At 41.5% G+C, this 27616-nt stretch overlaps 1 protein-coding gene across 1 annotated transcript in view; it reads right to left on the bottom strand.

Annotated features, from left to right (window-relative positions):
- Window positions 1-27616, bottom strand: part of Lars1 (leucyl-tRNA synthetase 1) — a 57642-nt gene that overhangs the window by 8102 nt on the left and 21924 nt on the right. The window contains exons 15-29 of the mRNA XM_057788959.1: window positions 25444-25521; window positions 21006-21091; window positions 20855-20920; window positions 20686-20768; window positions 19526-19664; window positions 18665-18877; window positions 17731-17788; window positions 16068-16131; window positions 10180-10363; window positions 8554-8644; window positions 7259-7399; window positions 6311-6451; window positions 5616-5726; window positions 4383-4493; window positions 747-851 (exon numbers count right to left, since the gene is read on the bottom strand). Of these exons, the coding sequence (XP_057644942.1) occupies window positions 747-851; window positions 4383-4493; window positions 5616-5726; window positions 6311-6451; window positions 7259-7399; window positions 8554-8644; window positions 10180-10363; window positions 16068-16131; window positions 17731-17788; window positions 18665-18877; window positions 19526-19664; window positions 20686-20768; window positions 20855-20920; window positions 21006-21091; window positions 25444-25521 (1671 nt within the window). The remainder of the gene's footprint in view (window positions 1-746; window positions 852-4382; window positions 4494-5615; window positions 5727-6310; window positions 6452-7258; window positions 7400-8553; window positions 8645-10179; window positions 10364-16067; window positions 16132-17730; window positions 17789-18664; window positions 18878-19525; window positions 19665-20685; window positions 20769-20854; window positions 20921-21005; window positions 21092-25443; window positions 25522-27616) is intronic.

Genomic DNA, 27616 nt, shown 5'->3' with positions numbered 1-27616 from the left:
GACCAAAAGGAGTTTCTGACCTACAAAAATGTGCATGTGTGTATACATCATACATACATACATACATACGAGCATTTAGAGATATACACAATACAGACGTCTACTTATCCTGGACTTCATGATCCACAGGCCTAGGCAGCATAAGGCCTGGGGTCAATCACTGGTGGCAAATGCACAGGGATAACGAATAAAACAAATCCTCACGTAGAATTCTCCTTCAGCTCTGTGGTCCTGAAACAGTTCTCAGTTGCTCTAAACCTGCCCAGTTTATCATTAGAACCACATTCTGAGTCTTCCAACAGTATTCTAAAGCAAATTAGTTTTCCTTTTGCCTCAGATAAGGGAAGGCATTTTTAGATTCTGTGTAAGCTGTGACTGAGAATGGACCGGGACCACAAGATTATAATTAAGTCAATTCTGTAACTCTGAGATCTGAAACTGGGACAATAACATGTGCATGGATTCTCCTAAGTGCTTTAAAGATAATCCAGAGAGAATCCTGAGCTACACACAGCCCATGTTTTACATATAATTGATAAATGAGTAAGGTGACAGATCATTCTTTCTGCGACTTTTATATCCAGTCATCTACTTTCATCTGAAAAACATTTATTAATTACATATTTAGTAAAAGTTCTAAAGATTGAACATGATGTTTATGAAACGTATCCTAACAGGCTGTAGAGTTGGACTGTAGTTTTATAGGAAACCACAGTAATTAGTTATACAGTTTCTGGCCCTCTTACCTCGAGAGAATTGGTTAGGTAGACTATATTCTCCATAAGTACTGCCTGCTCATCAAATTCCAACTGTAAATCCAAGACTCGCGGCCCTTTCTTCTCCATATTTTCCTAAGAGCCAAATGATTTTGAAAAACAAAATCATATTAAAAACATGCTTAAAAGAATCTGTCATTAAGTAATCAATCATTGATAAGAAATGTTTACATTTCATCAGGTAAAGGAAAGGCTTTTGACTCAATGGGTTTCCCTTATCTATGTTTGCTTGTTAAAGAAATTACCTGTTCAAAAGAATTGCCATGTAAAATAAGATTTAAAGAAGTACTGAAAACACTGGAAGGTATGGGATTTTGAGGCACTGAAAACAAACACGGTTTTAAAACTGTGCATTTAGATGACTTATTGTACAAGCCACAGAAATCAAAGAAATTTATGAAAAAAAAATCTCTTTAGCTAATATTTTTTAATTTTCCAAGAAAACAAATATTAAAAACCCCAAAGATATGCCTGTAAAACTTAAAGAAAAACTGATGCTATCACACTATCTAGGTATTCAGATAATCTTGTCATATTCAAAAAACAATTTCTTATGCTTTACTTTCTTCAACATTAAATACTTGCTACTCAAAACATAACCTTAGTGATCCTAGTTAATAAGTACAACTCCAGCTGTGTAACACAATGCGTTACCTTCCTGGGAAAGTGGCCCCACATGATTCTACTGTCCTCTACTTTAGGTTACCAACTGCAGTTGATCAGTGCCTTTACAGGGAGTGTGAGTTACTGACCTGTGTGCACTGCAGGTGCCCGCCTGTCCTTCCCCCATAGAGACACAGCACAAAGGCAGGGGCCAGTGCTGCTCTAGCTTCCCAACCCTCAGAACCACAAGACAAAGGAACTCCTAGTGTCCATACAAATGGGTAGGATGCTTGCCTAACATGTACAAAGCACTACATTTAACTGCCAACATCACAAAAAGAGAAAGAAAAAAAATTATCCAGCCTGTAGTAACCTGTTATGCAGAAAAAGATGGACTAAGAGATCACCTAAGTTCTGTTTCCTTTCCTACAAAAGTACTAGAAAGGCGATTTCTTTAGAAACGGTCTCTTGTGTAGCCCTGGCTGGTTTTGGGTCCTTGAAATTCTTATCCTCCTGGCTCCACCTCACAAGTACTGGAATTATAGGTGTGTGTAGGGGAGACCCAGCATTTTTGACAACACTCTGGCTGGACCTTCTCAAAACACTCAGAGACTAGTTACAATTTTCTTAGGTCAAAGGTTAAATTGGGAATTTTACCATCATTTGCTTTCACAGGACCCCCTAAGAGAACGTCGCCCCCATGTCAGATAGAAGCAATCTTAGAGGACGACATCCCCTCTCCCAACAGAGTTTGCCCTCAGGGTTAGGGACATCTTTAACTGGTTGGTTTAGGGTTGAGGGGATAAGGAGATATTTTATGGAATTAGGGGTATTTTCAAAAATATAAATAAATAAAGGGGGGATTAACTGGTTTGATGGGATGATTGGTATTTGTGAATTACTGTTTTTAGAAAATTGTATTGGTACTGTTTCTTGTATATTGAATATTGAATGTGAGTGTTCCTACCTCTATTTTTGTATAAGAGTATGCTTATAACTTTGTCTATATTGTATTGATACATCTACCATATTACAATGTACATTTCTACCTCTGATACTATTTATATAATAACATTGTTTACAGTTGAAGATCATTGTCTTCATATATTGCACAGTTGTTTATTCTCTTAGTCTTCAAGTCAGATAGGTATTGAGAATTATATGTTTGTCATATTTATTTTTAGCTTAACCAGGTTTTTTAGATACATAGAGATTATATTGAGTATAGATAGTATGATCTTCAGCCTCTTCGAAGAACTGTAGAAAAATGGCCTTTAATCTAACCTAGAATTCTGTGCCAACGAGACACAATTACTCCTGGCAACACCACTCTACTCCCGAGAGAACATTGAGCACCAGAGACACTCCACTGGGAGCTTGTCTTCTTGACAGAACTGGCCTTTGGGTTAAGAAAAGCCCATACCTCAACTACTGACAAAGATACAAAATATCCAGAAGTGGATAAAACAGGATGTCTTATCTTGCCAAGACAGGGTAGGATAGTTCTAAGAAAGTTCCTTGCCTTTAATAATGGTATGTCAATTATGTTAGGCCTTAGCCAAAGTTGGTTAACTCAACATTACAAACAAGACTTTGGGTGATTGCCCAGGTAGTCAGTTGTCTCTGTCAATTGTTGCACATTTTGGATATCTCTCGTTTGTTAGGTAATATTAATTTCCCTTCTCAGATCTTTGACGGAGTTAAAGATTAGATAATTGTAGTTACTCTCTACATTATTTAGATTCTTTGAAATAGAACGTTTAGTATATTTATTATTTGTTCCTATTGTATATAGTTGTATTTGGTTTGGCTCTATCTTATTTAGACAAAAAGGGGAGATGTAGGGAAGACCTAGCCAATCACCTTGCTAGCAGGGGGCGGGGTCCCCCGAGGATATTTTTTACTTATAAAGATTGCTGGCGTGCTCCCAGCCGCCCCTTCTTCTGCTTTCCTGTTCTCTGCTGGAACTTTGGTTCTGTGAGTCTTTCCCTAATTAAAGCTGAATATTTTATTATAATTTCCGTCTGCCTTTCATTTACGCCGGAACAGGTGTGCGCCATCGCATCTGGTTTAATGTGGTGCCAGGGATCAAACCCAGAGCTTTGGACATGGTAAGCAAGCTCTCTACCACACGGCCATATACCCAGCCCAAGAAAGTCATTCTCTTATTCTCACATTCATCTCAACATTTGCAAACCACTGATGTTTTGCTTGGCTAATAAAAAATATTATTTAAGAATATATTACTTCTGGGAATGGTGACACATGCCTTTAATCCCAGCATACAGGAGTAAGAGGCAGGAGAATCTCTTAGTTTGAGGTCAGCCTGGTCTACAAAACAAGTTCCAGGACAGCAAGGACTATACAGAGAAACCCTGTCTCAGATTAAAAGAGAGAGAGAGAGAGGAGAAGAGTGGGAGAGAAAGAGAGAGGCAGAAGCAGGCAGGAGATCTCTGTGAGCTTGAGGCCAGTCTGATCTATATAGAGTTCCAGGTTAGCCAGGACTACATGACATGGTGAGACCCTGTATCAAAAGAATTAATTAAAAAATAAAAGAAAAATCTAATACTAAGATCCTAAAGAACTCAACTCTTTCATAACAAAGAACTCACTAGCCTACTGCTCTAACCACTAACCCGAATGTAGCCACTGTCACTGCAATGCATGCAGCTCAGCTAACCCACAGAGATGTGTCAGAGGGATCCACTGACCCCAAAGAACACATTTCTTCCCAAAATTGTAAAGGGACAAGGGGAGAGCACAGGAATAAGTCAGTGCAGCAACTCTAAGCCTAATTTTCTTCCGGAATACATATTTTAATATTTTCAGCAACCCTGCAGGTAAATTCAAAATCTGACTGTTCAAGTCTCACAACCACTGACTGAAGAGTACTATTTTAGTATGTCACTGGAGGAGACTGTGAAGGCTTTTCCCTTTCCCTCTTCTGTCCTAGCTAACCATTTCTCAAATGGTCACAGCTATCCAAGGTCCACACTCACTTACCTTAATCATGGCAACAAACGGCATAACTTTCTTCATATATTTCTTCAATTCTGGCAAATTGCCTAGTTCACAAGCAATGACTTTGTTATCAGGCAATTTCCCACCGTTGGCCTAAAAATGGGAGCAGGAGAGGAGTGTAAAGAGAAGCATTTAAAAGATGATATGAGACCACGGGTCTGCCTGCAGGAACTGTGCCAGCTGCAGAAGGCGGCTGCTGGAGGAGGTGCTCAGCCCAGCATCATGAAGGTAAGTTCAGTGGCTGATGCAGAAAGACCCTCGCTTCTGAACAGAGGCATGGGAAACATGTGTAGTGCACTGAATATTCACCTTTCTTAATGAAAGCAGCCCCTCCTGGTAAAAGACTGAAGCAGTCTTACAAAGATCTTGCTCTCCAGTTCAAAGATCTTATCATTTCACCGGTCAAGTTAAAATGGAAAGCAATACATTTCATACACAAAACATTATATATGAAGACTTCAGGAGAGACTTTTCCCCATAATTGAGTGTGAGTGTGAGTGTGTGTGTATATGTGTGCACACGAAAGCAGGTGCCCATGGAGCTGAGAAGCAGCAAATCCCCCTGGAGCTACAAGTGCAGGCAGCTGTGACCTGCCTGACAATAAGTACTAAGAACCAAACTCAGATCTTCAGCAAAAGCCATCTCTCTAGTCCTGAAATATGACTGCTTTTGAATACTCTCCTGGGGGGAAGAAAGATTCCCTAGTTTCTGAGATCAAAAATAATATCATTTCTATCTATTCAAAACAACAACAACAAAACATTTGTCATAGATCACCAATGGACAGGCATGTATATGGTGCACAGACATATATACATGCAGGCAACAACTTAAAATAATAAACTATATGTATTATAATAATACAGATAAAAATATTAAAAAAAAAAAAAGAAAGAAAGAAAAGTAGAGGCAAGAGTAGAAGCACACCTTTAATCCCAACACTCAGGAGGCAGGTGGCGGGGGCCTCTGTAAGTAACTGGCTGACCAGAATTAGCCATAGAGATGTTTGGAGGACTGAAGAAGTCGAATAGAGAGGGACAAGAAGAGAAAAGGAGGGGCAGAGGAGGATTTCCAAGGCTTTTGGATTGGGGAAAGCATGGAGAACAGGGTCAGCCAACCACCGACTCTGTCCTTGATTCGGGTGCCTTTCCTGGCTCAGTGGATTGACAATGAGAACAATCCTCCCGCAATAGTAGGGAGGAAAATCAACATCACCTCAAAGTGGCTTCGCAGGACGGACAGGGTGATGTGCTGCCAGAGAGGGTAGTTCTTTGCCACGTAGATAGTGCAGTGGGAGGGCCTCTGTGGTGGCTGTTTGTCAGTCTTCTGCACAGGAGAAGAAAAAAAAACCACATTGGTTCTTATGTAAACCAAAGATGAAAACACTCAGTGCCTAGACAACCACCATAACAGGTGGAAAGGCATCCTTCAGACCCTTAACAGCTAAAACATACACGCTACAAACCCTTAAACAGTTATATATCCTTCAAACCCTTAAGAATTAAAACATTCTTCAGACCCTTAAGCAACTGGAATATGTACATTTCAGACTCTTAGCAGTTAGAACACACATGCTCCAGACCTTTAAAAGAACATACATGCCTCAGAGCTATGTCCGCAGTATACACAGCAGTACCCATTTTAATCACTAGTTTGCTATCTAACCACATACTTTAAGAAATGATCTTTTTTAAAAACTGGGCTAGAGAGATGGCTCGGTGGTTGGGAGCACCGGTTGCTCTTCCAGAAGACTTGGGTTCAATTCCCAGCACCTACATGGCAACTCACAACTGTCAGTAACTCCAGTTCCAACACCCTCATAAAGGCATACATGCAGGCCAAAACACCAATGCACATAAAAGAAATAAATTATTTAAAAAAAAAAAAAACTACTTAGAGGATGACTTCACCTTCCCTTTAGCTGGCATCATATAATTCTTGAGCCGTAACCTAAGGTCATGTGCTACTTCCATGAGATACTGTGAAGAACGGATCAAGGATTCATCCACGGGACCTGCCACAGGCCATGAGGCATTCATAATTGAATCAGGCTTAACAAAAAAAAAAAAAAAAAAAAAAAAAGATTGAGTGAAATTAAACAACACTTGCTTTCCAGGCCTTGCTTACAGTTTCACACCATGGCTACCATCTGGAATTGTGTGCCCCAAGTTCAAACCTGACTACACATAGCACACTTCTACAGTCCCTGATCTAATGTTCCCTGGAATTCAAGCTGTGAAGTCTGACTCTACATTCCTAATTAGCATCCATTTGTACAAGCATATTAATACCCACACACATATGCTCACTTTCAAAGAAAATTATGTAATGTTAATTTGCCTAAATTTAATCATTATTATATAAATTATGCATGCTCTCGGTTTTTATCCTATTAATACGTCCAACATTAAAAGTATGGCTATTTGGCATATAGATCACTAGCACAGTTCCACGCATGCTCATAGACTGAGAAGCACAAATGCACGGCTAAGGAGGCTGGAGAGGAACATGAATCAGAGCAATCTACTGATCTGCAAGCCTAGGAAGATCACTGAATTTATCTTCACCTTACGAATGTGACATAGCATCCTTGACATGCAGCCCTATATATCCCAGGAGTTTTATATAAAACAAGAGCATTTATATAAATATACCCTTATATCTTTGTTCATAATCACCTCGTTCTGTTGTTTCCAGCTCTCTCTAAAGAATTTCCACCTTTTTAACCATTGGAAGAACAATGTTACACATGTACTCGAATGTACATCTGAACATACACAAATGCAGACGGTAAGTAAATAGTAGACAACAAGCATATGATCACATTGCTAACATTTAAAACCCAGCGATGTACGGACCTTTCCCAGCAGTGTCCAGACGTGCTCACACAAGTGTGGACAGAATGGAGCCAGAAGGATTGTCTGAACTTCAATAAACCGAAACACAAGCTCTTTGTGCATCCCTTCTGTGGCCAGTTCACGGTATTTATCTTTCGCAGCCTATACAAAATTTCAAATGGTTTATCATTTTCAGCATCTTCTTTAAAACAAAGACAAAATATTCGGTTTCTTGGTTTTAATGCATTGTCTTAGTCTTTTAAAAAATTCCATAATAAGTTATTATAAAAGTTTCACTTTATTTTTAAAACTCTACAGTATAAAAACAATATTTTTTCCAGAGAATATTATGTCTTTATATTAATGATTCTCAAGAAAGAAGGCTGGAAATGTAGCTGAGTAGCAAGAATGCATGCCTAGCACATGCAAGGCCCTGGGTTTAAAATAAACCAAAAATTGCTTCAATTTTCTTGACTGCAAGAAAAATAAAGAACAAAAGTCTCAGAATTTTGCTTGTCTACCTGGTTTAGGGTCTGCAACAGAGCGTTCCAGTGCACCCTAAGCTTGCACTACCTCCATTTTTACAACCACACTCTTTGATCCAGGCTAACCTCAAACTAACAGCTATCCTCCTGCCTTAGTCTCCCAAGTACTGGGAATATGGGCATGAGCCCTCTATGTTCATTTTTTTTAAGGCATTTTAAGGCATGTTTATGTCAGTGAGGCATAAAGCTAGGTTTCTGAGCTGTTTTATAAGGTCGGGCTTTGAGCAGTGCCCAGAGTAACACTAATATAAAGGGCTATGAAGGCAGGATGTCTACACTCAGCACTTGGCCTTATTTAACCACATCTGAAAACCAAGTTACATAAATCCCAATGTGACATTTTACAAAACTGATTGAGCTACATGTGGCCCTTGAAATGTCAAACTTGAAAAAATACTGACACCTTGTGGAAAAACTCAGAAAGCATTTGCTTTTGTTTATGGCTATTAATTATACTTTTGTCTTCATATTTATTTATTTACAATGCTTTTGTGTATCAGGGTACGGTGGTACCTACCTAAGTGGAGGCAGGAGTACTTCTTAACGCTCATAGGTAAAATAAGAGCAGAATTTCCTATACTAGGAAGATGCCACAGACACAACGTCAAAGAAAGCTACTTTAAAACCACAGTTATCAGAACACTTAGAAAACTCACTGAAAAGATTTTCAGTCTGTGCTTTGGGCGTGCAATTATCTCACAGCAAGAAGAAAAAGGAGGAAATACATCATATTAATGCTGACATGTTTTAGAGACCAAAATAATAGCATACCTGAAACTCAAAAAAACCTGTTTTCAAAGCTTCTTTAAACATCATCTTTTCATAGTTTTGATCTGTTTTTATAATTCCTGCATTCATTTCACTATTGAATAGGGAAAGAAAATCTATTCAGTTTAAAGACAACTATGTATTTTATGAATTTTTAAATATTGTATATTTATGTTTACATAATATATTTATATGACAGACCTGTACTTATATATTTTATATATATATAAAATATATACATATACATAGATCGATAACCAGCAAAATCAGTAAGAGACCAAAAACATTACAAATTGCTCAGTACAAGGGCCAGGGACCGGGACGGCTCAGTGAGTAAAGTGGGTTCTCATGCCATACAAGCATGACAGCTTAAGCTCAGATGCTCAGGGCTCAACTAAAGCCAGATGATGCAATGCCTGTCTGTAATATCAGTGCATCAAGGTGAGATGGGAGGCTGAGACAGGAGAATTCCAGGAAGCCCCCAGTCCAGTTAGTGTGGTATACACAAGGTGGAAAGCAAGGGTCAATGCCTGAGGTTGTTCTCTCTCTCTCTTACACACACACACATACACACACGGGGGGTGGGGGTGGGGATGGGGACACACATGTACACTTTCAAAATTTGGGGTTTTAAAAAGAACTGTCCAACATAAAACTACTTTGTCCTCTTTAAAACTGTAGTCTGTCTACCCACTTGTATGCAATGTTGGCTTTCACTATCCAGAGCTCCTGTTCATAATAACACACTTAGCAGTGTTTTTGTTGTTGTTGTTTGTTAAGTTTCTTGGTAGAGCTGGGCATGGTGGCCTGTGATTCAGGTACTTGGGAGGCTGAGGCAGGACTGTATAAGTTCAAAGTCAGCCTAGGGTAGCGTGAGACCCTGTCTCCCCAAATACTTCCTCATTGAAATCACTGTTAATGCTCCTTATACACACTATGAAAAATGCATACTAAGGCGGTAGCCAGGATTTACTGGTGTTAAGAAATAGTTACAAGCTATTAGGAAACACACCTCTCATCACCCCAGATTCAATTTGACTTGAGCTGGCCCTGACCTGTTTCATGCCTTTAAATATACTGCACTTCCCAAAGATTATATGTGTTTTCTCCTTTCCCTGCAAGACTACTGTCTATTTATTCAAGAAACCCAGAATTCCCAGTCTCCCTGAATCCTCTTCACACCTACTACTAAATTCCCAGTTAGTAGGTGCTCTGTTCACCCAGGAAGTCTTACTCATCACTCCCAACACAAGGCCACCAAAAGTCTTAGCTGTTTTAAGGTGTTCCTCCTTTTCTCTTAGCCTGTTTTCCTGTCACCGTTTGATGCTACTGTGATGGGGGAGTAATGTTATGCAGAGGTTTTGGAGATACAGACAAATTCATATCCCAAGTTTCCTATTACTACATCAAGGCATTTAACGAAATAATTGCTGAGTCTCAATTTCCTCATCCCCAAGGCTGAGCCAGATACACTGTTAGCACATGACGTTGCTCTGAGGCTAGAGAGGCCCTCAGCAAATAGCAGTTATCGCTATCGTTTAACTCATCTTAGAAAAAAAGGAGAAACAGACACCCTGAAAACCAGGAGGATGACACAACTCCCATGGCACGGCGCTGGCCCAGGATTACCTGGCAAACACACGATCATTGAACGAGTTGGCAGGTCCACTTCTGAGGCTGCTGCAGTTGGCGAGCATTTCCTTGACCCACTCTACCCATGTGTACAAACGGAGGATACCTGCATCTGCCATGGCTTCCACAAAATTGGCATCTTCAACAGTGTCACCAGCATCGGCCAGAGCCAGGCGCATGCCTGAAAGAAAACAAAGTCAGTCATTTGAAAGCATGGTTACTAACTAGGTGGTGGTGGTGCACACCTTTAATCCGGCACTCAGGAGGCAGAGGCAGGGGGATCTCTGAGTTTGAGGTCAGTCTGGTCTACAGAGCAAGTTCCAGGACATCCAGGGCTACACAGAGAAACCCGGTTTTGAAAAACCAAATGTGTGTGTGTGTGTGTGTGTGTGTGTGTGTGATTACTGAAGGCCAGGAATGGTGGCAAATACCTGTAACCACAGTACATGGGAGTTAAAAGCAGACGCCCAAGGTCATCCTTAGCCACATAGAAAGCTTGAAGCCATCCCAAGCTATATGTGATACTGTCTCAAAAAAGACAAAACAAAACACACACTTACATTCTAGAAAAAAAAAAAAATATGCATTCAGTTGGGTACACTGTAGCCCCTATATACAAATTAAAAAATAATAAATGGGAACTGCAGAGATGGCTCAGCAGTTAAAAACAATGGCTGCTTTTCCAGAGGACCCAAGTTCAACTCCCAGGACCCACATGACAGCTCACAACTGTATGGAACCCAGGTCCAGCGGATCCAGCACCCTCACATAGACATACATGCAGGCAAAACACCAATGTACATAAAATAAAAATAAATAAATTACTGAAAAAAAGAAATCATAAATGTTATGTGTGACTGCCCTGGATCAACAGCAAAAATAAGACTCAACTATTTACAATATTCTTTGTGTCCTTTGTATCACATTTGTGTTATTTGTATACATTTGTATCAGTTTGAACACACTCAGGATACGGTTCTTCTCCCAGACATGCTGAAATGATAGTGGTACTGAGGCATGGTTCATGTTAAGTGTAGTGAGACAAGCAACTAAGGTTGATCCTTCAGGGTTAAGAGTGTCTGTGGAAGGAATCCCAGGCTGGCAATCTTCATTTATGTGGTTGGGGTGGCATGCCTGCTTGATGAGTGGGGTCTATCACATGAATATGGAGATGCCTGAAAACAGTTAAAGGTTTAGAGGACTTTTACAATCCTTGAGATTAGTGCACAAGGGTCAAAACTGTCAGCAAGCAGTTAAGATTACCTAGCTTCTGTTGTGTGTAGTTAGAAATGCATCTGAGTCCAAACAGAAAGTTGTTTGTTAGCATCCTCTGTGTTAGCCTCTGACTTGGCAAGTAAATTATATAAACAAGAGGATGAGATGGAGGTGCTGGCTTGCAGATTCTTTTTGCTTTAATAATTTATTATTTTTATTTTATGTGCACTAGTGTTTTGCCTGTATATATGTCTGGTGAGGGTGTCTGGTCAGATCTTAGAGTTGCAGACAGTTGTTGGCTGCCATGTGGGTGCTAGGAACTGAACCTGGGTACTCTGAAAGAACAGTCAGTGCTCTTAACTGCTGAGCCATCTTAGGGCTTCTCTGTAGCCTTGGAGCCTGTCTGTCCTGTCTCTGTAGCCTTGGAGCCTGTCTGTCCTGTCCTGAACCTAGATCTTGTAGACCAGGTTGGCCTTGAACTCAGAGACCTGTCTGCCTCTGCCTCCCGAGTGCTGGGACAAAGAGCATGTGCCACGACTGCCCGGCGGCTTGCTGATTCTTAAGGCTTAGGGGCCAGAAAAAAAAGTGAATACAAGTTAGATTTGTGATCAAAAGCTCTTCCTTGGATCCAAGAACTCTGAACTCATGGGAAGATTCAGAGTGAGGAGGAAGGGGAGAACATGGTAAAAAAGATAAAAGATAATACTCAAGTCCATCCTTTAATAGAAAAAGGGATAATCTGTAATCCAGTGTATAGCTAGGGGCATTAACAACGGTCCAACACAAAAATATTAGTGATACCAGGAAATATTCAGCATTTGAACTGCTGGAATTAGAGAAGATTTTTTAAAACAAGCAATGAAGGAGCCTGTCTCAGGCTGGCTTGTGGGGTTGTGGGATGTGGAAACGGATGGATCAGTCTAACAGCTGTGGATGCAGAAAAGCTGAGTGATGTAATTTCTCATCCCTTCTTAAGGAAAATACTGCATAACCCGTGACAGTGTGAGGGAAACTGGTCCCCAACGACTGGCTTAACAAAGCCATTAGGACATTTAGTTATCTCTGTCTGAAGTCTCCATAAATATCAGGGGGCAGGTACTATTGAGGGAACTAGGAATAAAAAATAAATAAATGAAAACTGTGTTTGGACCCCATTTCACTGGGCCAGAGAGAACGGTGTTCACAGACAAGTTAGAGAAAATGCTGACCCGGCAGGAACCTCAAGGATGTTATAGAGCTTTAACGGCTTCAGTCCTTCGGTGGTCAAAACCTTTATAAAGTAGGAAAGGCTCTGGCAGCTCCCTGACTTAGACCAGCAGGGGAAGAGTGTCCGTAAAGTAAAAGAACACACTAGAGGAAATAAAGGAAAGTAGAGCAGAAGGAAGAGGTCTATCTGGGTGACTCAAGCACAAATGTGGCAAGATGTGTGCTGAGCTGAAGTTCCTAGAGAAAAGTAAGAAGAGAGCCAAACTGTGTGCCAGGGAGCTTCTCGGAGGCTTTAAAATCCTGAGGAGCAGTGCACAGAAGACTCCATGGTATAACAATACAAGTAAAGATGGTCAAGCCTGTCCCAGGGGTGGGTAATTATCCTCCTAGACTAGGGAAGGTTCATTGCCCTCTAGCAAAAGGTTATGCTAGGGGTGGAGATGGTTTGCCCAGTTTGCCCAGTCAAGAACGCCCCCAAGAGCCAGGACTGGTGTACCAGGAGGCTACAAGCCACTGTGCCCACCCAGGGCCACTCTTACCAAGGGAAGTAGCAGGTACACGGGGGAAAGCAGGACCACATTCACCCTCAGTCTGAGCGGATTAAGTCAGGCCCACTGAGTTTATCAGGTCTGGAGAAATGTAGGAAGCTCCATGGATATGGAAACATAATGGCTCAGAGAGAGTAACTAGGGATTAGAGGGAGCTAACAAAATTAGCACCTCCTATCTAAGCTTTCTACCCAACCTTGATCTGTGGAGGAAGCAATTGACACAAACTAATAAAACCTTTCCACGCTGTATCAGACCTTGCTGTCTGACTTTAGTATTTATAGCTGTGAACCTCTGGGGTCACTGGACACTTGCTGAGAACAGATGACAGGTTATCTTTTAACCCCACTACTTGCGATGGAATGGTGGTTCGGGATGCTGCCTTGTCCTGCTCATCCTCTGGGAAAGGTTTTGTAATCTAGATGATAATGCTAACCTCTAAGGTTTTGCAGATTTAGAAGCCATCAGAGAGACAACCAGTGCAAAGGTACTTCTAACTGCTCTGCAACCCAACTGGGGCTAAGTTAATTACAGGGGGAAAATTCCAAAAGGTACCTTCTCCATGGGTAAAAAAGGACACTCCCTGGGGTCAGAAGGCTACTGAATAAAAACTCTAGTGCTAAGAGTGGGCTATGTTTCTATGAATTATTGGCCAGGGGAGCCCCCGAGACCTCACAAATCAGAAAAGCTAAGTAGCTACCATTACTTCTGTTGGTTGTAGGCTAGGACTAGACTGTAAGATGCTGTTGCCAAAGACACCACATGTGTATCCTTTGGCTGTGGGACATGGGGAAATTAGCCAGGAATGAACAGGAAACTCTTACCCAGCTGGCTGGCTGCTGTAGTTTCCGAGGGGGCTATGGAGGCTGCTGGTGGAGCACTGTCACCAGGCCTCCTGTTTGGCTAAAATTCGCTATGCCAGGCAGGATGTGCCTGCTTGTGCAACAGTGGCTCGGCGAGCATGGGTGAGACCAACACCTTCCAGTCAGATTTAAGATCTACTCTAAAAGGGGAAATTCACATCTGGTACTCTAAGCCAGGATAAAACCTGCGGCTGGGAAGGTCATAAGTCACAATGGGAAAGCAATTTCTATTGTTTTATTTGATGGCCGTCCTACGCCTTCTATACATGCGCCTTCACACCCACAGATCACTGTTGTCAGCCTCAACTCATAACCACTGGTGCCGCTGCTGAGAACAAGTGACTGCTACTGTGACATGTGGCCTATTTCTTTGTCATAGGTGAATATTTACAGTCACCACCACCACCACCACCACCCCCAGGCTCAGGGACCATTGCCAAGAGGAAACAGAAAGAACATTAAGAGCTGGAGGAGGGTGTGGAGGTTGTGAACAGTTTCTTGTGAGATTGAAACATTCTATCCTAAAGAGAAACTCTTTAAACAGGAATGTGAACAACTCAAAGTAGCTTCAGGAAGTCCCTAAAACTGACCAGATTCACTAGGCCCCTCCCTGCCAGAGTAAACAAGAAAAGCTGAGAGCCACAATCAGACAGACTAAAGCTGAGCTGCAAACAAGGCTCTCATAGGAGAAAAGCTGCACAGAAGACTCTGAGACCAGATAGCGGCCTGGAAGAGGTTTGGACCACCTGGAAAGGACACCCTCCAGCCTGCTGAGCTGTGCAGGCTGTGTACTGTGCTTCATGTTCCCAGCCTTGTGAGCTGTGGTGGGTGATAGAGCTGTCGTTGAGTCATTTCTGCTCTGTAAATAACCCCAATAAAACTTTGGTTCACCAAAGTCTGGTTTCTGTATTTTGAAATATAGAAGGTATCCAAATTTTGGTTTGTCATGGGATCCCTGTCTAGGGTAAGCAGATGTGTGTGCTGAGTCTGCCCAGAAAGTTTTGTCACACAAGCCACATTGAGGGACCCTGGACCACACAAACACTCTAGGCCAGGGAAGCCCTTCCACCCTCATTGGTCATCTAATACCAAGTAGTCAACCCTGAAATCAAATACAAAAAGTAACATCTCACAGACTAAGTAGGGTATAATTTATATATTAAGAAATATGAACAGGTGGTGGTAGTGCCGCCTTTAATTCCAGCATCTGGGAGGCAAAGGCAGGTAGACCTCTGTGAGTTCCAGGCCAGGCTGGTCTACAGAGTGTAGCCAGGGCTACACAGAGAAACCCTGTCTTGAAAAACAAAAGAAATATGTACGTAACAACAACAAAAGAAAAAAAGGTCATGAATGTAAGAGAAAGTAGGGGTTAGGGTGTACATGGGAAGAGTTGTAGGGAGGAATTAGAAGGGAAAATGATGCAATAATATTTTAATTTTAAAAAACAAAATATTTTAAGAAAAACTGTAGGGCTGTCAAGATGGTTCCTTAGGTTAAGTGTTTGGCAGGTCTGATGACCCAAAAATCTCCAGAACACACATAAAAAAGCCAAATGTGGTAGAACCCATCTATAATCCCAGAATTACTATGGGGAGATGAGAGGTAGAAAGAGGAGAATCACCCCAAGTTTTCTGGCCAGCTAGCCTGAAGCATACAGAGAAACAAGAGAGATCCTGCCTTAAAACAAGGTGGAGAGAAAATATCAGCTCCAAACACCTGTCATCTGTTCATTGTTGACAATGTCATGAAAAAAAAGTTGTCATGTGACCTACACATATGCACCACAGTACAAGCGTGCTCACACTCATATATGCGCCATACACAGACACACAAAAAAATAAACATCTTTACGACTCTGAACGTATTGAGCTTTTTCTTGAAAAGATTATATCAGCAATATATTCTGCTGTTTTAATTTATATACTGTGCTGCTTATCCACAAAGAAAACATGAATATTTAAATTTTTGATAAAAGCAAAAGAATAAACCACAATTTTAACCTATCCTCTGCAGCCCTATCTGAATAACAGCAAGGATAAAAATGTATACTCACCATCAGCTGAAAATTTGTCAACAGCTTGGCTCAAAGTGAGGAAGTTGCCCGTAGATTTTGACATCTGGAAAAGAAAGCAGTATTCAAGCATTAATAAGAATATACATAAATGAGGTGGGCAGTGGTGGCGTGTGCCTTTAATCCCAGCACTTGGCAGGCAAAGGCAAGTGGATCTCTGTGAGTTTGAGGGTAGAGTGAGACTTTCATGAACTTCAGCTATAGAGAAGCAGCATTTACAGCAGATTGAAAAAAAATGCTATATTCAAATAGCGTCTCACCACGTAACCCTTGCAGGCCAGGAACTCATAGAGAGCTACTATCTGCCTCTGCCTCCTAAGTGCTAAGATGAAAGGTGCATACCACCATGCCCACTGCAGGAGAACTTTTAAAATTCACCTTTTGCTCTTAGGGTACTGGCTGTATCTGACACTGCATACTGTAATGTATACCAACTGATGTTTGTTCAAATCCGTATCTATTTCCACTATAACACTTATAAAGATTTCTTTCCATTTCATTTATGTATGTGTGAGGATTTGAGTGTGTGTGAGCGTGGACATGCCCACAGAGTCCAGAATGGAGCTTGGGTCCTTGGAGCTGTAGTGACATGGGTACGAAAAGAGCTGCACGGGTTGAGCTGTCCTCCAGCTCTACTGAAACAGTAGCCCTGTCATTACTATTCTATTGGTTACAATAAATTTATTAGTTGGTCAATGAACCTAGCTTATTAATTCAGAAATAAATGCAGCCACTTTTGAGATTGTCTTTTTGTGGTTTCTGCTGAGCAGGCATTAGAGGGACAAGTGAGGAGAGGCTGTCTAACTTTTTATTAGAAAACTGACTTACTGAGATAAATCCTACACAACCAGCAAAAGGAAAAATATTCCTAAGCATGTTGGGAGTAGCAGTGTAAGCAGGAACAGTATTAACATTACAAGATATATAAAAATCCCTAAAGCTCCAAATTCTATTGTTCTTCAAGAACTGTAAGTCACAGTAGCAAACAAAAAGCACCAGGCATTCTCTCCTGATGTGGAACAATCCTTTTCTATACTATGAATATGTATTACTCTCATTTGCTAATAAAAGCTGATTGGCCGATAACTGGGCAGGAAGAGATTGAGGGCTAGAGCCAGACTAGAAGAATTCTAGGAAGAGGAAACGCAGGTCAGGGAGTCGCAGAGGGAGTAAGAGATGAACATGGCATGCTAATAAAGGTACCTCCATGTGGCAGAGCATAAATATAGAAATATGGGTTAATTTAAGTGTAAGAGTTAGCTAGTAACAAGCCTGAGCTATTGGCCAAGCACTTATAATTTATAAGCCTCCATGTTAGGAAGCAGTTTGAGGTATTTGGGAACATGTGGGAAGGAGAGAAACCTCTGATTACACTCTCCGTTGGTAAGAGGCATCTGATGGGTCACAATGCTAATTTTTTAAGCTTCCTGTCCTCACTGCCTTTGCTTCATTGCTCCCCTCCAATCCTAATTTGTATCATTCTGAATCCCATTATCATAACAAACCTGTTGTGCTTACTCAAAGATTAAAATTTATTTAATGCTATTAGTCCTAAGGAGTTTAGGTAACTTTTCTTAACTCTAACTAGTTCTTTTACTGTTTATTTTCTTCTTCCTCGGTTGAAAAGCCTGGCCTGGAGTCTCACCTTCTCTGAGTTGAGCAGCAGGTGTCCATTTGCTCGCACAGCCACAGGCCACTTGTCACTTCACAGGCACATGTTGCAAAACAGAAAACAAAAAGAAAAACAGGATTATAGCTCCCCATGGTATCTTGAGGTAAATGTTAACAATGAGCAGTTTGTTGAAACAAAGCCATGGCGCTACAATTGTAGGCAGCTTTTGCTTTGAAGGTCTAGGGCTCAAAAACAAGGCTTGGCTCATCCCACAGAAGTCCTCCCTGTGCTGTGCTACTGTTTTCAACAGGAAGCAATTGAAAAGAACCAAAGGACCATCTCTGTGAGTTATGAAAACAAAAATACTACAACTGTTTTGAAACCATAGGCAGAGCTCAGGTATGAACTCAGGAAGATCTTGAAAATATGCTATTATGCAAAAAGAAAAAAGAACGCATATACTGTGGTTACCTTTGCAAGAATACAAATATATAGCTAATTTCCAGAATATGCATAAATATTTGTTCTAAAATAAACCAGAAAACAGCCAGGCGATGGTGACGTACACCTTTAATCCCAGCACTTGGGCGGCAAAGGCAGGAGGAACTCTGTGAGTTCAGACCAGTCTAGTCTACAGAGTGAGCTCCAGGACAGTCAGGGCTACAGCAGAGTAGAATAAGTACCACAGTGGGTGAAAGGTCATGAGCAGCCTTCTGTCTTCACACACTGCATTATGCACTCTCCAACCTGCCTGAAAACTGCCGCATGCCTGCACCAAACAGATCACTATCCCTTTATGCCTGAAAAAAAGCATACTCTTTGGGCTGTCCATCCAGGAAGAAGCACATTCCACATTAAGGCACACTGTGCAAATCCATCCAAGCCCTCCACAGCCATTCCTTAAGATACTCGAAGACACCCTTATTGACCATCAAAAAACACAGCCCACACAGACTTGAGCACTCACCTCTGTTCCGGCCACATGGCCACATGGTTGTAAATATAATACGAAAGATGATTTGGAATCAGATCTTTGCCGGAGGCTCGAAGGTCTACTGGATACCAGAACTCAAACTCCTGCTTCAGCTGATCCAGCTTCTCCTTTGGGATCTGAGTCTTAGGAAATGGCGCATCCTTGAAGAACACATAATCCCAAACATCCTTAGTCATCTGCTGGGGTCTGCATTGAAATACGGCAAACAAATGCACTATTATTTTGAAAGAGTCAGAATTTTCACCTAATCATCAATTGAAATTTTAATTAGTTACCGTATCAAACAAGAGCAAACCGCTCCCCTATGAGTCAAGAAGGCATAACAGCACAGGAGGGGCTAGTTAACCACTTAATCATCTTTCTCAGTTGCACAATAAGAAAGCAAAATGTAACAAAAGACTGCTAACCAAAAAAAAAAAAAAGTCAGGATCGCACTATGTAGCCCTGGCTGTCCACTATGTATATCAAGCTGGCCTTCAACTCACAGAGTGGCCTACCTCTGCCTCCTGAGTCCTGGGATTAAAAGTAAATGCCTCCTGCTAGCCAAATTCTTGAGAAAAATAAATATAGAAGAATGAATTTCTGGGAGCTGGAGTGATGGCTCAGCGGTTAAGAGCAGTCCTGAGTTCAATTCCCAGCAACCACATGGTGGCTCACAACCATCTGTAATGAGGTCTGGTGCCCTCTTCTGGTCTTCAGGCATACACGCAGAAAGAATATTGTATACATAATAAATAAAATAAATATTAAAAAAAAAAAAAGAATGAATTTCTAAATATGTAAACCAAAATGTCACAACATGTGCCTAGTTCTTCTCCTGAACTATGTACCAACCTGATGCCCAGTGGAGACTCTGCCTGCCCCTGCAGGTCATTCCCCTGCAGCAGGTGGGCAACTGTGTAATACGCCATGTAAATAGTGGAATCAGACAGTGATTCAATCAACCATTGCTCATCCCAAGGCAGACGAGTGCCTGCAAGACAAACAGGGAAAAAATTAATGCTGAATAAAGCTAAGAGATGCCCACTGGAAGAAGCCACATCTTCAAGGCTACAGTCTAGCAAGTTCTGTTGTTGCTGAATATGGGTTGCTGCTATTTTGTTTGTGGTGCTAAGAAATGCACATAGGAATCAAGCACTCATCATTGAGTTATATCCCCAACCCTAAGAAGCTCTAAATTCTACCTTAATAATTTCTAAAGATAAAATACTGCACAAAACCAAAAATGGGTGAACCTCTGGAGTCCTTTAGTAGAAATGCCATGGGACTAGAGAGAGGGTTTGGTAAGTAAGAGCACTTGCTGTCCACACAGAAAAACCAGAATTTGGTTCCCAGTACCATGTGAGATACTGACTATCATAGCCTTGACACTACTGGGGAGATAGGAAAATCCTGGGGCTTGCTGGCTGCTAACCCAGCTCCAGAAAGTGACAGAAGGGGACACCAGACACATTCCACTGGCCTCCACACTCTGCTCATAAATGTGCCTACTCCTTGTACATACACCATTCTCACTCACACACACACTCACTCACTCACACACACACACACACACACTCACTCACTCACTCACTCACTCACTCACACACAGACACAAGGTATAAATAAGAGACAGATCATACTCTAAAGCCATGTGGGTTGAAGAGGACATACCCAGCATTAGGTAGATTACAGGGAACCACATCCTAGTCTTTCCCATCATCTAACCAAAACCTATCACTTCCAAATTAGCAAACATCAGAAGAAAGGGGAAGAGGAAAAGTGCATTTCTTTTCTTTTTCTTTAAGACAGGGTTTCTCTGTAGCTTTGGAGCCTGACCTAAAAACTCACTCTGTAGACCAGGCTGGCCTTGAACTCACAGAGATCCACCTGCCTCTGCACTCCCCCTCCCCCCCAGTGCTGGGATTAATAGCCTGTGCCACCACCACCCAGCTGAAATGTGCATTTTCAATCTATCAAAGTCATCCAAACAGAAGTGCGGAAACTCTGCTGACCTAAACCATACGTCCTTGAGCAAGCATGTTCTTGTAGCCAGTCTAAGGAAGCTTCAAAATTCTTCCTGCTCTCCTCGCAGAACCTAAGAACAAAGGCCAAAGGGTGCGCTTGCTTTCATCATCCTCCACGGGTCTCATCCCCACGCCCTTTCAGTTTTCCCCATCTTACGTTTCCATGTTCTTCAAACTCTGAAATGTCTCCTTCTTCCAGCTCTCCTCTCCATAATCCAGGTACCTGGGGGAGAACAAACGGAACTTGTCTCACTGTCGGAAATGACCACAGGGACTGACAGAATCATCTTGTGGTAGGAGGGACTAACCACTGGTCACACAGGGCCACGACACATTCGTCTGCAGACCTCGACATCACTTGCTTTTCTGGTTCCATGTAGATAAGTGCATCCCCCTAAACGAAGGTGAATAAAGACACGGCAGATGTCACGTCCCATCAAGCCTCCCCTCCCCAGGCTGAGTCTGCTTCTCTGTGCAGTATCTGCTTCCGGAACACGTCATCAAGTGGACCACTGCACAGGCTACTCATCATTTTAGCACTTTCTAGTCTTATGGTTGGATAGGTGGCTGCCTAAGATAACCTTCTATCTTTGTTATTAAAATACAAAGAAAATTTTAAAAACTAAATACATGACACCAGTTTTTAAAATAATATAAACATGAAAAACCTTATTATAAGATTTAGAATCATAAAAAAAATGCAGTTCCAAATAGAAAACTGACCACAATTTATTTATTTTTGATTGAGGCAAGGTTTCATTTAGCCCAGGCTAGCCTCAAACATGGTATGTAGCAGAGGATGACCTTGAACTTATGATTCTCCTGCCTCTACCCCCAGGTACTGAGATAGGTATGCATCATCATGTGGACTCAAATGATTATGATTTTTTTATGGGGAGAGATGGCTCAGAGGTTAAGAGCACTGACTGCTCTTCCAGAGGTCCTGAGTTCAAATCCCAGCAACCACTTGGTGGTTCACAACGATCTGTAATGAGATCTGGTGCCCTCTTCTGGCCTACAGGCATACATGGAGGCTGAATACTATGTATATAATAAATAAATAAATCTTTAAAAAAAAGATATTTTATTTTTTAACTTGATATAATTATCTCTTCATACATTTAAGACCAAACACTTAAAGCCAGGATTTTTTTTCCTTTGGTTTTTTGAGATGGTTTGTGTAGCCTTGGCTGTCCTGGAACTAGCTCTGTAGACCAGGCTGGCCTCAAACTCACAGAAATCCACCTGCTTCTGCCTCTGAAGTGCTGAGATTAAAGTGTGCACCACTCCCATCCAGCAAGCTAGGATAACTTTTAAAACTAAAATCCAGTATTATTATTCACAAAATGAGTCATGAGCTGTAATTATAATGCAATTCTTCACTCTACATTAAAAAGCTATGCTTTTGGTTTGTACACAGTGGATTAGAAATAGATATTTAACTCCATCAAAAAATTTCAATTCCAACTGACAATGAAAAAGATGGAGGGATGGACTGATTCTACAAAGAAGAGCAGAATGGGAAAAGAAAAGGCTGAGCCTATAATAACTCTTCCAACAGAGATAAAGCTCAGCAGAGGGGTTGCAAGTATGTGCAAGGTCCTGGGTTCAAGCCCAAGTAAAAGGATCAAACAAAGGAAAGAAAAGTTAGCTGAATCTTAACCAGCAGAAGAAAAAGCTGAGGAGAAACCCCATTTGCACTGCTGAACCTCCAAACGCTCGGAAATGAGTGGTGCGGCCTGATTCTTCAAGTAGAAAACAATGACGCTGAAGAGAGGACAGGCTGACATTTTAAACCGTGGTTAGGAGCCCAGATACCCTAATCTATGCGCTGATTAGTTTTTATTGCCAGCTAGACAAGCTATAGTCACCCAGAAGAGGGAACCTCACATGGGGAATTTCCTAGATCTGTGGGCATTTGTTTTTAATTGATGACTGGTGTGGGTAGCACCATCTCTACGCAAGTGGGCCTGCTTGCGCAAGAAAGGTAGCTGAGCATGAGCCAGTGAGCAGCCTTCTTCCACAGTTCCTACCTCTGTTCCTGCCCTGACTTCCCTCAGTGACAAAATATTACTTAGAAGTGCAAGTTGAAATAAACCCTTTCCTCCCCAAGCACAGCCACAGAAAACAAACTAGAACACTCGCCATGCAGAAAGCAACTGCGCCCATACCTGTGCTAGCAGTATGTCAAAGGCTTATCCTCTGGGGCAAATCATAGCACAGACATCACAGCAAAATCAGCAGATTACTTGAAAGTCAGCACACCAGCTGCTGGTACCATCTCTACCAATCTCCCACTCAACTTCCAGACTTCTCAGTCCAGAACTGCTACCCAGAAAGTCAAAGGTAAATACGGAAAGACATACACCGTCTAGATTTATGCTCACCAAAAAGCTACTAGAGACACAACTTATCAAACTTATCAAAATGAGCAGGAAAAACAGGAGACGAGCCATGGAATTACAGCAAGGAGACCAGCTTTGAGAGTGGCAGAAGTAATCTGTAATAGTCAAGTTGCTCCACCAGTGAAAAAGCAACCCATCCAGACCACGCGGCCAAAGGCACTGGGAGAGCACTCTAAGATGAAACGAGGGACAAGCTGGGAGAAATGCATAGCTGCAAGTTTGGGAATAGGTTGTTAAGTACATGGGCAACTATTAATTCTAAAAAAAGAAAAAACTGCAGAATAAAATATTCACTATATACCACAGTCAGATTAGCCATGGCTCAAAAGTATAAACAATGGCCGTGTAGTGGTGGCGCACGCCTTTAATCCCAGCACTTGGGAGGCAGAGGCAGGTGAATCTCTGTGAGTTCGAGACCAGCCTGGTCTACAAGAGCTAGTTCCAGGACAGGCTCCAAAGCCACAGAGAAACCCTGTCTCAAAAAACCAAAAAAAAAAAAAAAAAAAAAGTATAAACAATGACTAATGTAGTGTACATTATAAATACATTATGAATATGAAAGATGAAGAAGTATATAAAAGATATAAGAAGAGGTATTAAAGAATCCAATTCTTGGGTATTTTTTTTCTTTTTTTCTTTTTCTTTTTTCTTTTTTTTAAATATTTATTTATTTAGTATACAAATTCTGTCTGCAGGCCAGAAGAGGGCACCAGACCTCATTACAGATGGTTGTGAGCCACCATGTGGTTGCTGGGAATTGAACTCAGGACCTTTGGAAGAGCAGGCAATGCTCTTAACCGCTGAGCCATCTCTCCAGCCCGGGTATTTTTTTCCATAATAGGAAGTTACTGGCTGATAGCTAAACCTAAGGAAACATCAAAACAAAAACTGGCCGGGCGGTGGTGGCGCACGCCTTTAATCCCAGCACTCGGGAGGCAGAGGCAGGCGGATCTTTGTGAGTTCGAGACCAGCCTGGTCTACAAGAGCTAGTTCCAGGACAGGCTCCAAAACGACAGAGAAACCCTGTCTTGAAAAACCAAAAGTGGTAGTCTGCGCTACACTGGGAGACCCTCTCTCAACAAAACAAAGCAACAAAAATAACATTAGAAACACCTAGAGATCTATGAAAGCTGGACATATTGGCTCATATCTGTAATCACAGCATTTGGTTTGGGAGGCTGAGGCAGGAGGACTGCCACAAGTTCGAGGCCAGTCTAAACTACAAAGTGAGACCATGTCTCAGAAAAAAAAAAAAAAACATGAGCGAGAGACAGAGAAACAAGAGATAGAGGCAGAAACAGAAGTGTGACAGAGGAGATCAGTATTAAAATAAGCAACACAGTCGAAGGCTGTCCTCTCCAAAGAGAAATGGAAAAGAATGTGAAAAGACGAGTATGTGGCTGCTTTCTGTCAGTGTGCATGTGCACGTATGTTTGTGTGCATGTAGAAGCCAGAAAACATTCTTTAGGGGCCATCTCTTTTTATTCCTTTTGAGACAGGGTCTCTCACTGGCCTGGAATTCATTAAGCAGGCAGTAAAGTGAATCCCAGGGATCTGCCTGCTTCCACCTCCCCAGTAGTGGATATCAGCATGCACCATCACGCAAGTATGCATTCCGGGGCTAGAACTCAAGTCTTCTCCCAGCCTGTTTCGTTCTGGAGCCAGTACTGTTTCTCAAGTCTCTGCCTCCTGGTTACAGATATGAATCAATACACTAACCTTTGCTTTTTGAATTTAGTAAACATAAAGACCACTGTCTACATATCACGGGTCAGGATGACTGTTAAAAATCAAAACTTTAAGAGATAAGTAGCTAAGCAAAGTTCTATCAAAGGAGGAATATGGAGATGAAAAACAAAATACAGAGGTAAAAAGCAAAGGAGCACAGAAAAAGGATGCAACCACTGTACGCAACTCTAAAGTGGCCGCTGTCAAGACATCGCCAGAGCTGCCTGGCTGTGCTCTGCACATCAGCTTTGATTGTGTCTGGGTGTGGGTGTGCTTTCTTCTTGTTGGGGAGAAGGTGAGTTGAAACACTGTCTGCAAAGCCCAGGCTAGTCATGGAGTTGAGAGCTCCCTGCCCCTACCTCCTAAATGCTGAGATGACAGTATGCACTACCACACATGGCACAGGCCAGCCTTAGGACGCAACCTCATCCCTATAACAGGAGATGCAAATTAGATGAACTGCAAATAGGCCTATTTCCTGCCATAAAGCTATGCTATCTTTTTATATAGTGCTAGGTCCTACTACAAAACTCATGGCTAATAACACTCTTAGGTCTACTAATCAGTGAATCGTTCTTCCCAAACAGTCCCCAGAGGACAGGCTACCACCTACAGCGTCAATCATGTTTTTCTGAATAGTCTTCTTTACGTTCTGGATCTTCTGTCCTTTAAATCCATCCACCAACATCACCTACAAGGAGGAAAGGGGAACATCCAAGACAATTAAATTTTGCTTCAAGTTTCCCTAGTTAAATGTACTTTACAGACCAAACTAAAAATATCTTTAGAATAACAGTTATCACATTTATAACCATAACTTTATTTTGATACAGTTAACACAACTGATATTCGTGACATACTGGCTCTAAGTGTAACCGGGTCTAGTACTGTTGTCCTTCTGGAGCTGTAGCTAATGACAGCTTGGCTAGGAAGACACATTCCCTTCCACGCTCAAGCTTCCACATGGAGATGAAGAGTTTATACCAGGTTCTTAACCTGAGGGTCGCACCCCTACAGGGGTCACATAGCAGATATTCTGCCTATCAGATATTTACATTATGATTAATAACAGCAGCAAAATTATAGTTATGAAGCAGTGTCGACAAACATGAGAAGCTTTATTAAAGGGTCACAGCATTTGGAAGGCTGAGAACCACTCTTCCGAGTATAACCCACTTAGGTGTCTCTTTCCGACCCTGCCCCTTACTGGCCTGCAAAGAATTAACTCACACTCTGTTCCCCCGGATGAGACCACAAGCCTCATAAAGCTGACTTGGGTAAAACGCTCAGAAGTTTTACATGTCTGACTCTGTGCCACTAACAAACAGTTCCCATTTTAGGTGGAAAAACACACACTGCTTTTGCTCTTCAGGTTATTAACATATTGATGTTTCACTCTATGTAATTAAGTTAGAGCCATGGTCACTGTGCAGGATCAGAGATCATGGAGCAAAGCTGCCAACTCTGAATCCCAATTCTGCCACAAGCTTGAGAAAACAGAAGCCTCTTTGTGCCTTTCCTTATCTGGAAGTGACGACAAGACTGCCCACTTTGCAGCATTATTTTGTGAACTCAGTTAATATTGAATCTGACTGAGCAGGTGACTCAGCAGTTAAGAGCACTTGTTGCTCTTACAGAGGACCTGGGTTCAGTTTCCAGAACCGATATGGTAGCTCACGGGCATCTGTAACTCAATTTCTGGAGAACTGACCTCCACAAGCACCACATATATATGTAGTGCACATATAGGCATAACACATATACACATAATAAATAAATAAGTGGACTAATGAATTAATTAATAAAACTATCTTTTCTTTTAGGTTCATATATTAAAGTATTGGCTATTACTACCGTTCAAAATACTGTCATAGTTTGACAAAGAATAGCCCATAGGCTTGTATATTTGAATGCTTAGTCATCAGGGAATAGCAGTACTTGAGAAGAATTAGTTGGAAGAAGTGTGCCACTGATGGGCTTTGAGGTTTCAAAAGCCTGAGCCAAGCCCAGTGTCCCTCAGCCATCAGATCAGTATGTAGGTCTCAGCTACCTCTTCAACACCATCTCTCCCTGAACCATGATGATAATGGACTAAACCTCTGAAACTGTAAGCCAGCCTCAACTAAATCCTTTTCATATAAGAGTTGACTTGGTCACAGTATCTCTTCACAGCAAAAGAACAATGATTAAGACAATATACAATTCACTTTTTTAAAAAATTAAACTAATTTTTGTCTAAGAAAGGGAAAACGTAAAAATAAAAACTACTCCCAATGTGAAAAACATTCACTTCAGCCCTACGTGACTAACCTGACTGGGTTTCTCTTGTCTAGTTTAGTCTTCCCTGAAAACCTAAGGTACACTAGCACAGGCAGGACTGAGAGAGGAAGCTCAGCACAGCTTTGTGGTCTTCACTTGGCACTTGATAGGCATCAACAAATGAATAGACAGAATAAAAGGCTTAAGCAAAAAATGAACCCGTTATGAAAAGCAAAAAGAAAAAGCATTATTTTTTCCAATTTTAAAGATGTATTTATTTATTTTATGTGCACTGCACGCATGCCTACTGGATCCCCTGCACTGTGGTTAGATGACTGTGAGCCACCATGTGGGGGGTAACCCGAGTTCTCTATAAAAGCAGTGAGTGCACTTAACTGCTAAGCCATCTCCCAGTCCTGGAACAGGCACTCTTGATGCAGCCAACATTTAGAGTTGTATTGTATAATAACAGGAACTAATTTTAAATATCTCAAGAAATTCATTTCTTAGAGATTCCCGGAACACAC

Source organism: Chionomys nivalis, chromosome 14 (genome assembly GCF_950005125.1).
Source record: "Chionomys nivalis chromosome 14, mChiNiv1.1, whole genome shotgun sequence".
In the NCBI taxonomy this organism is placed as follows: Eukaryota; Metazoa; Chordata; class Mammalia; order Rodentia; family Cricetidae; genus Chionomys; species Chionomys nivalis.
This window is presented reverse-complemented; position numbering and strand designations above follow the sequence as displayed.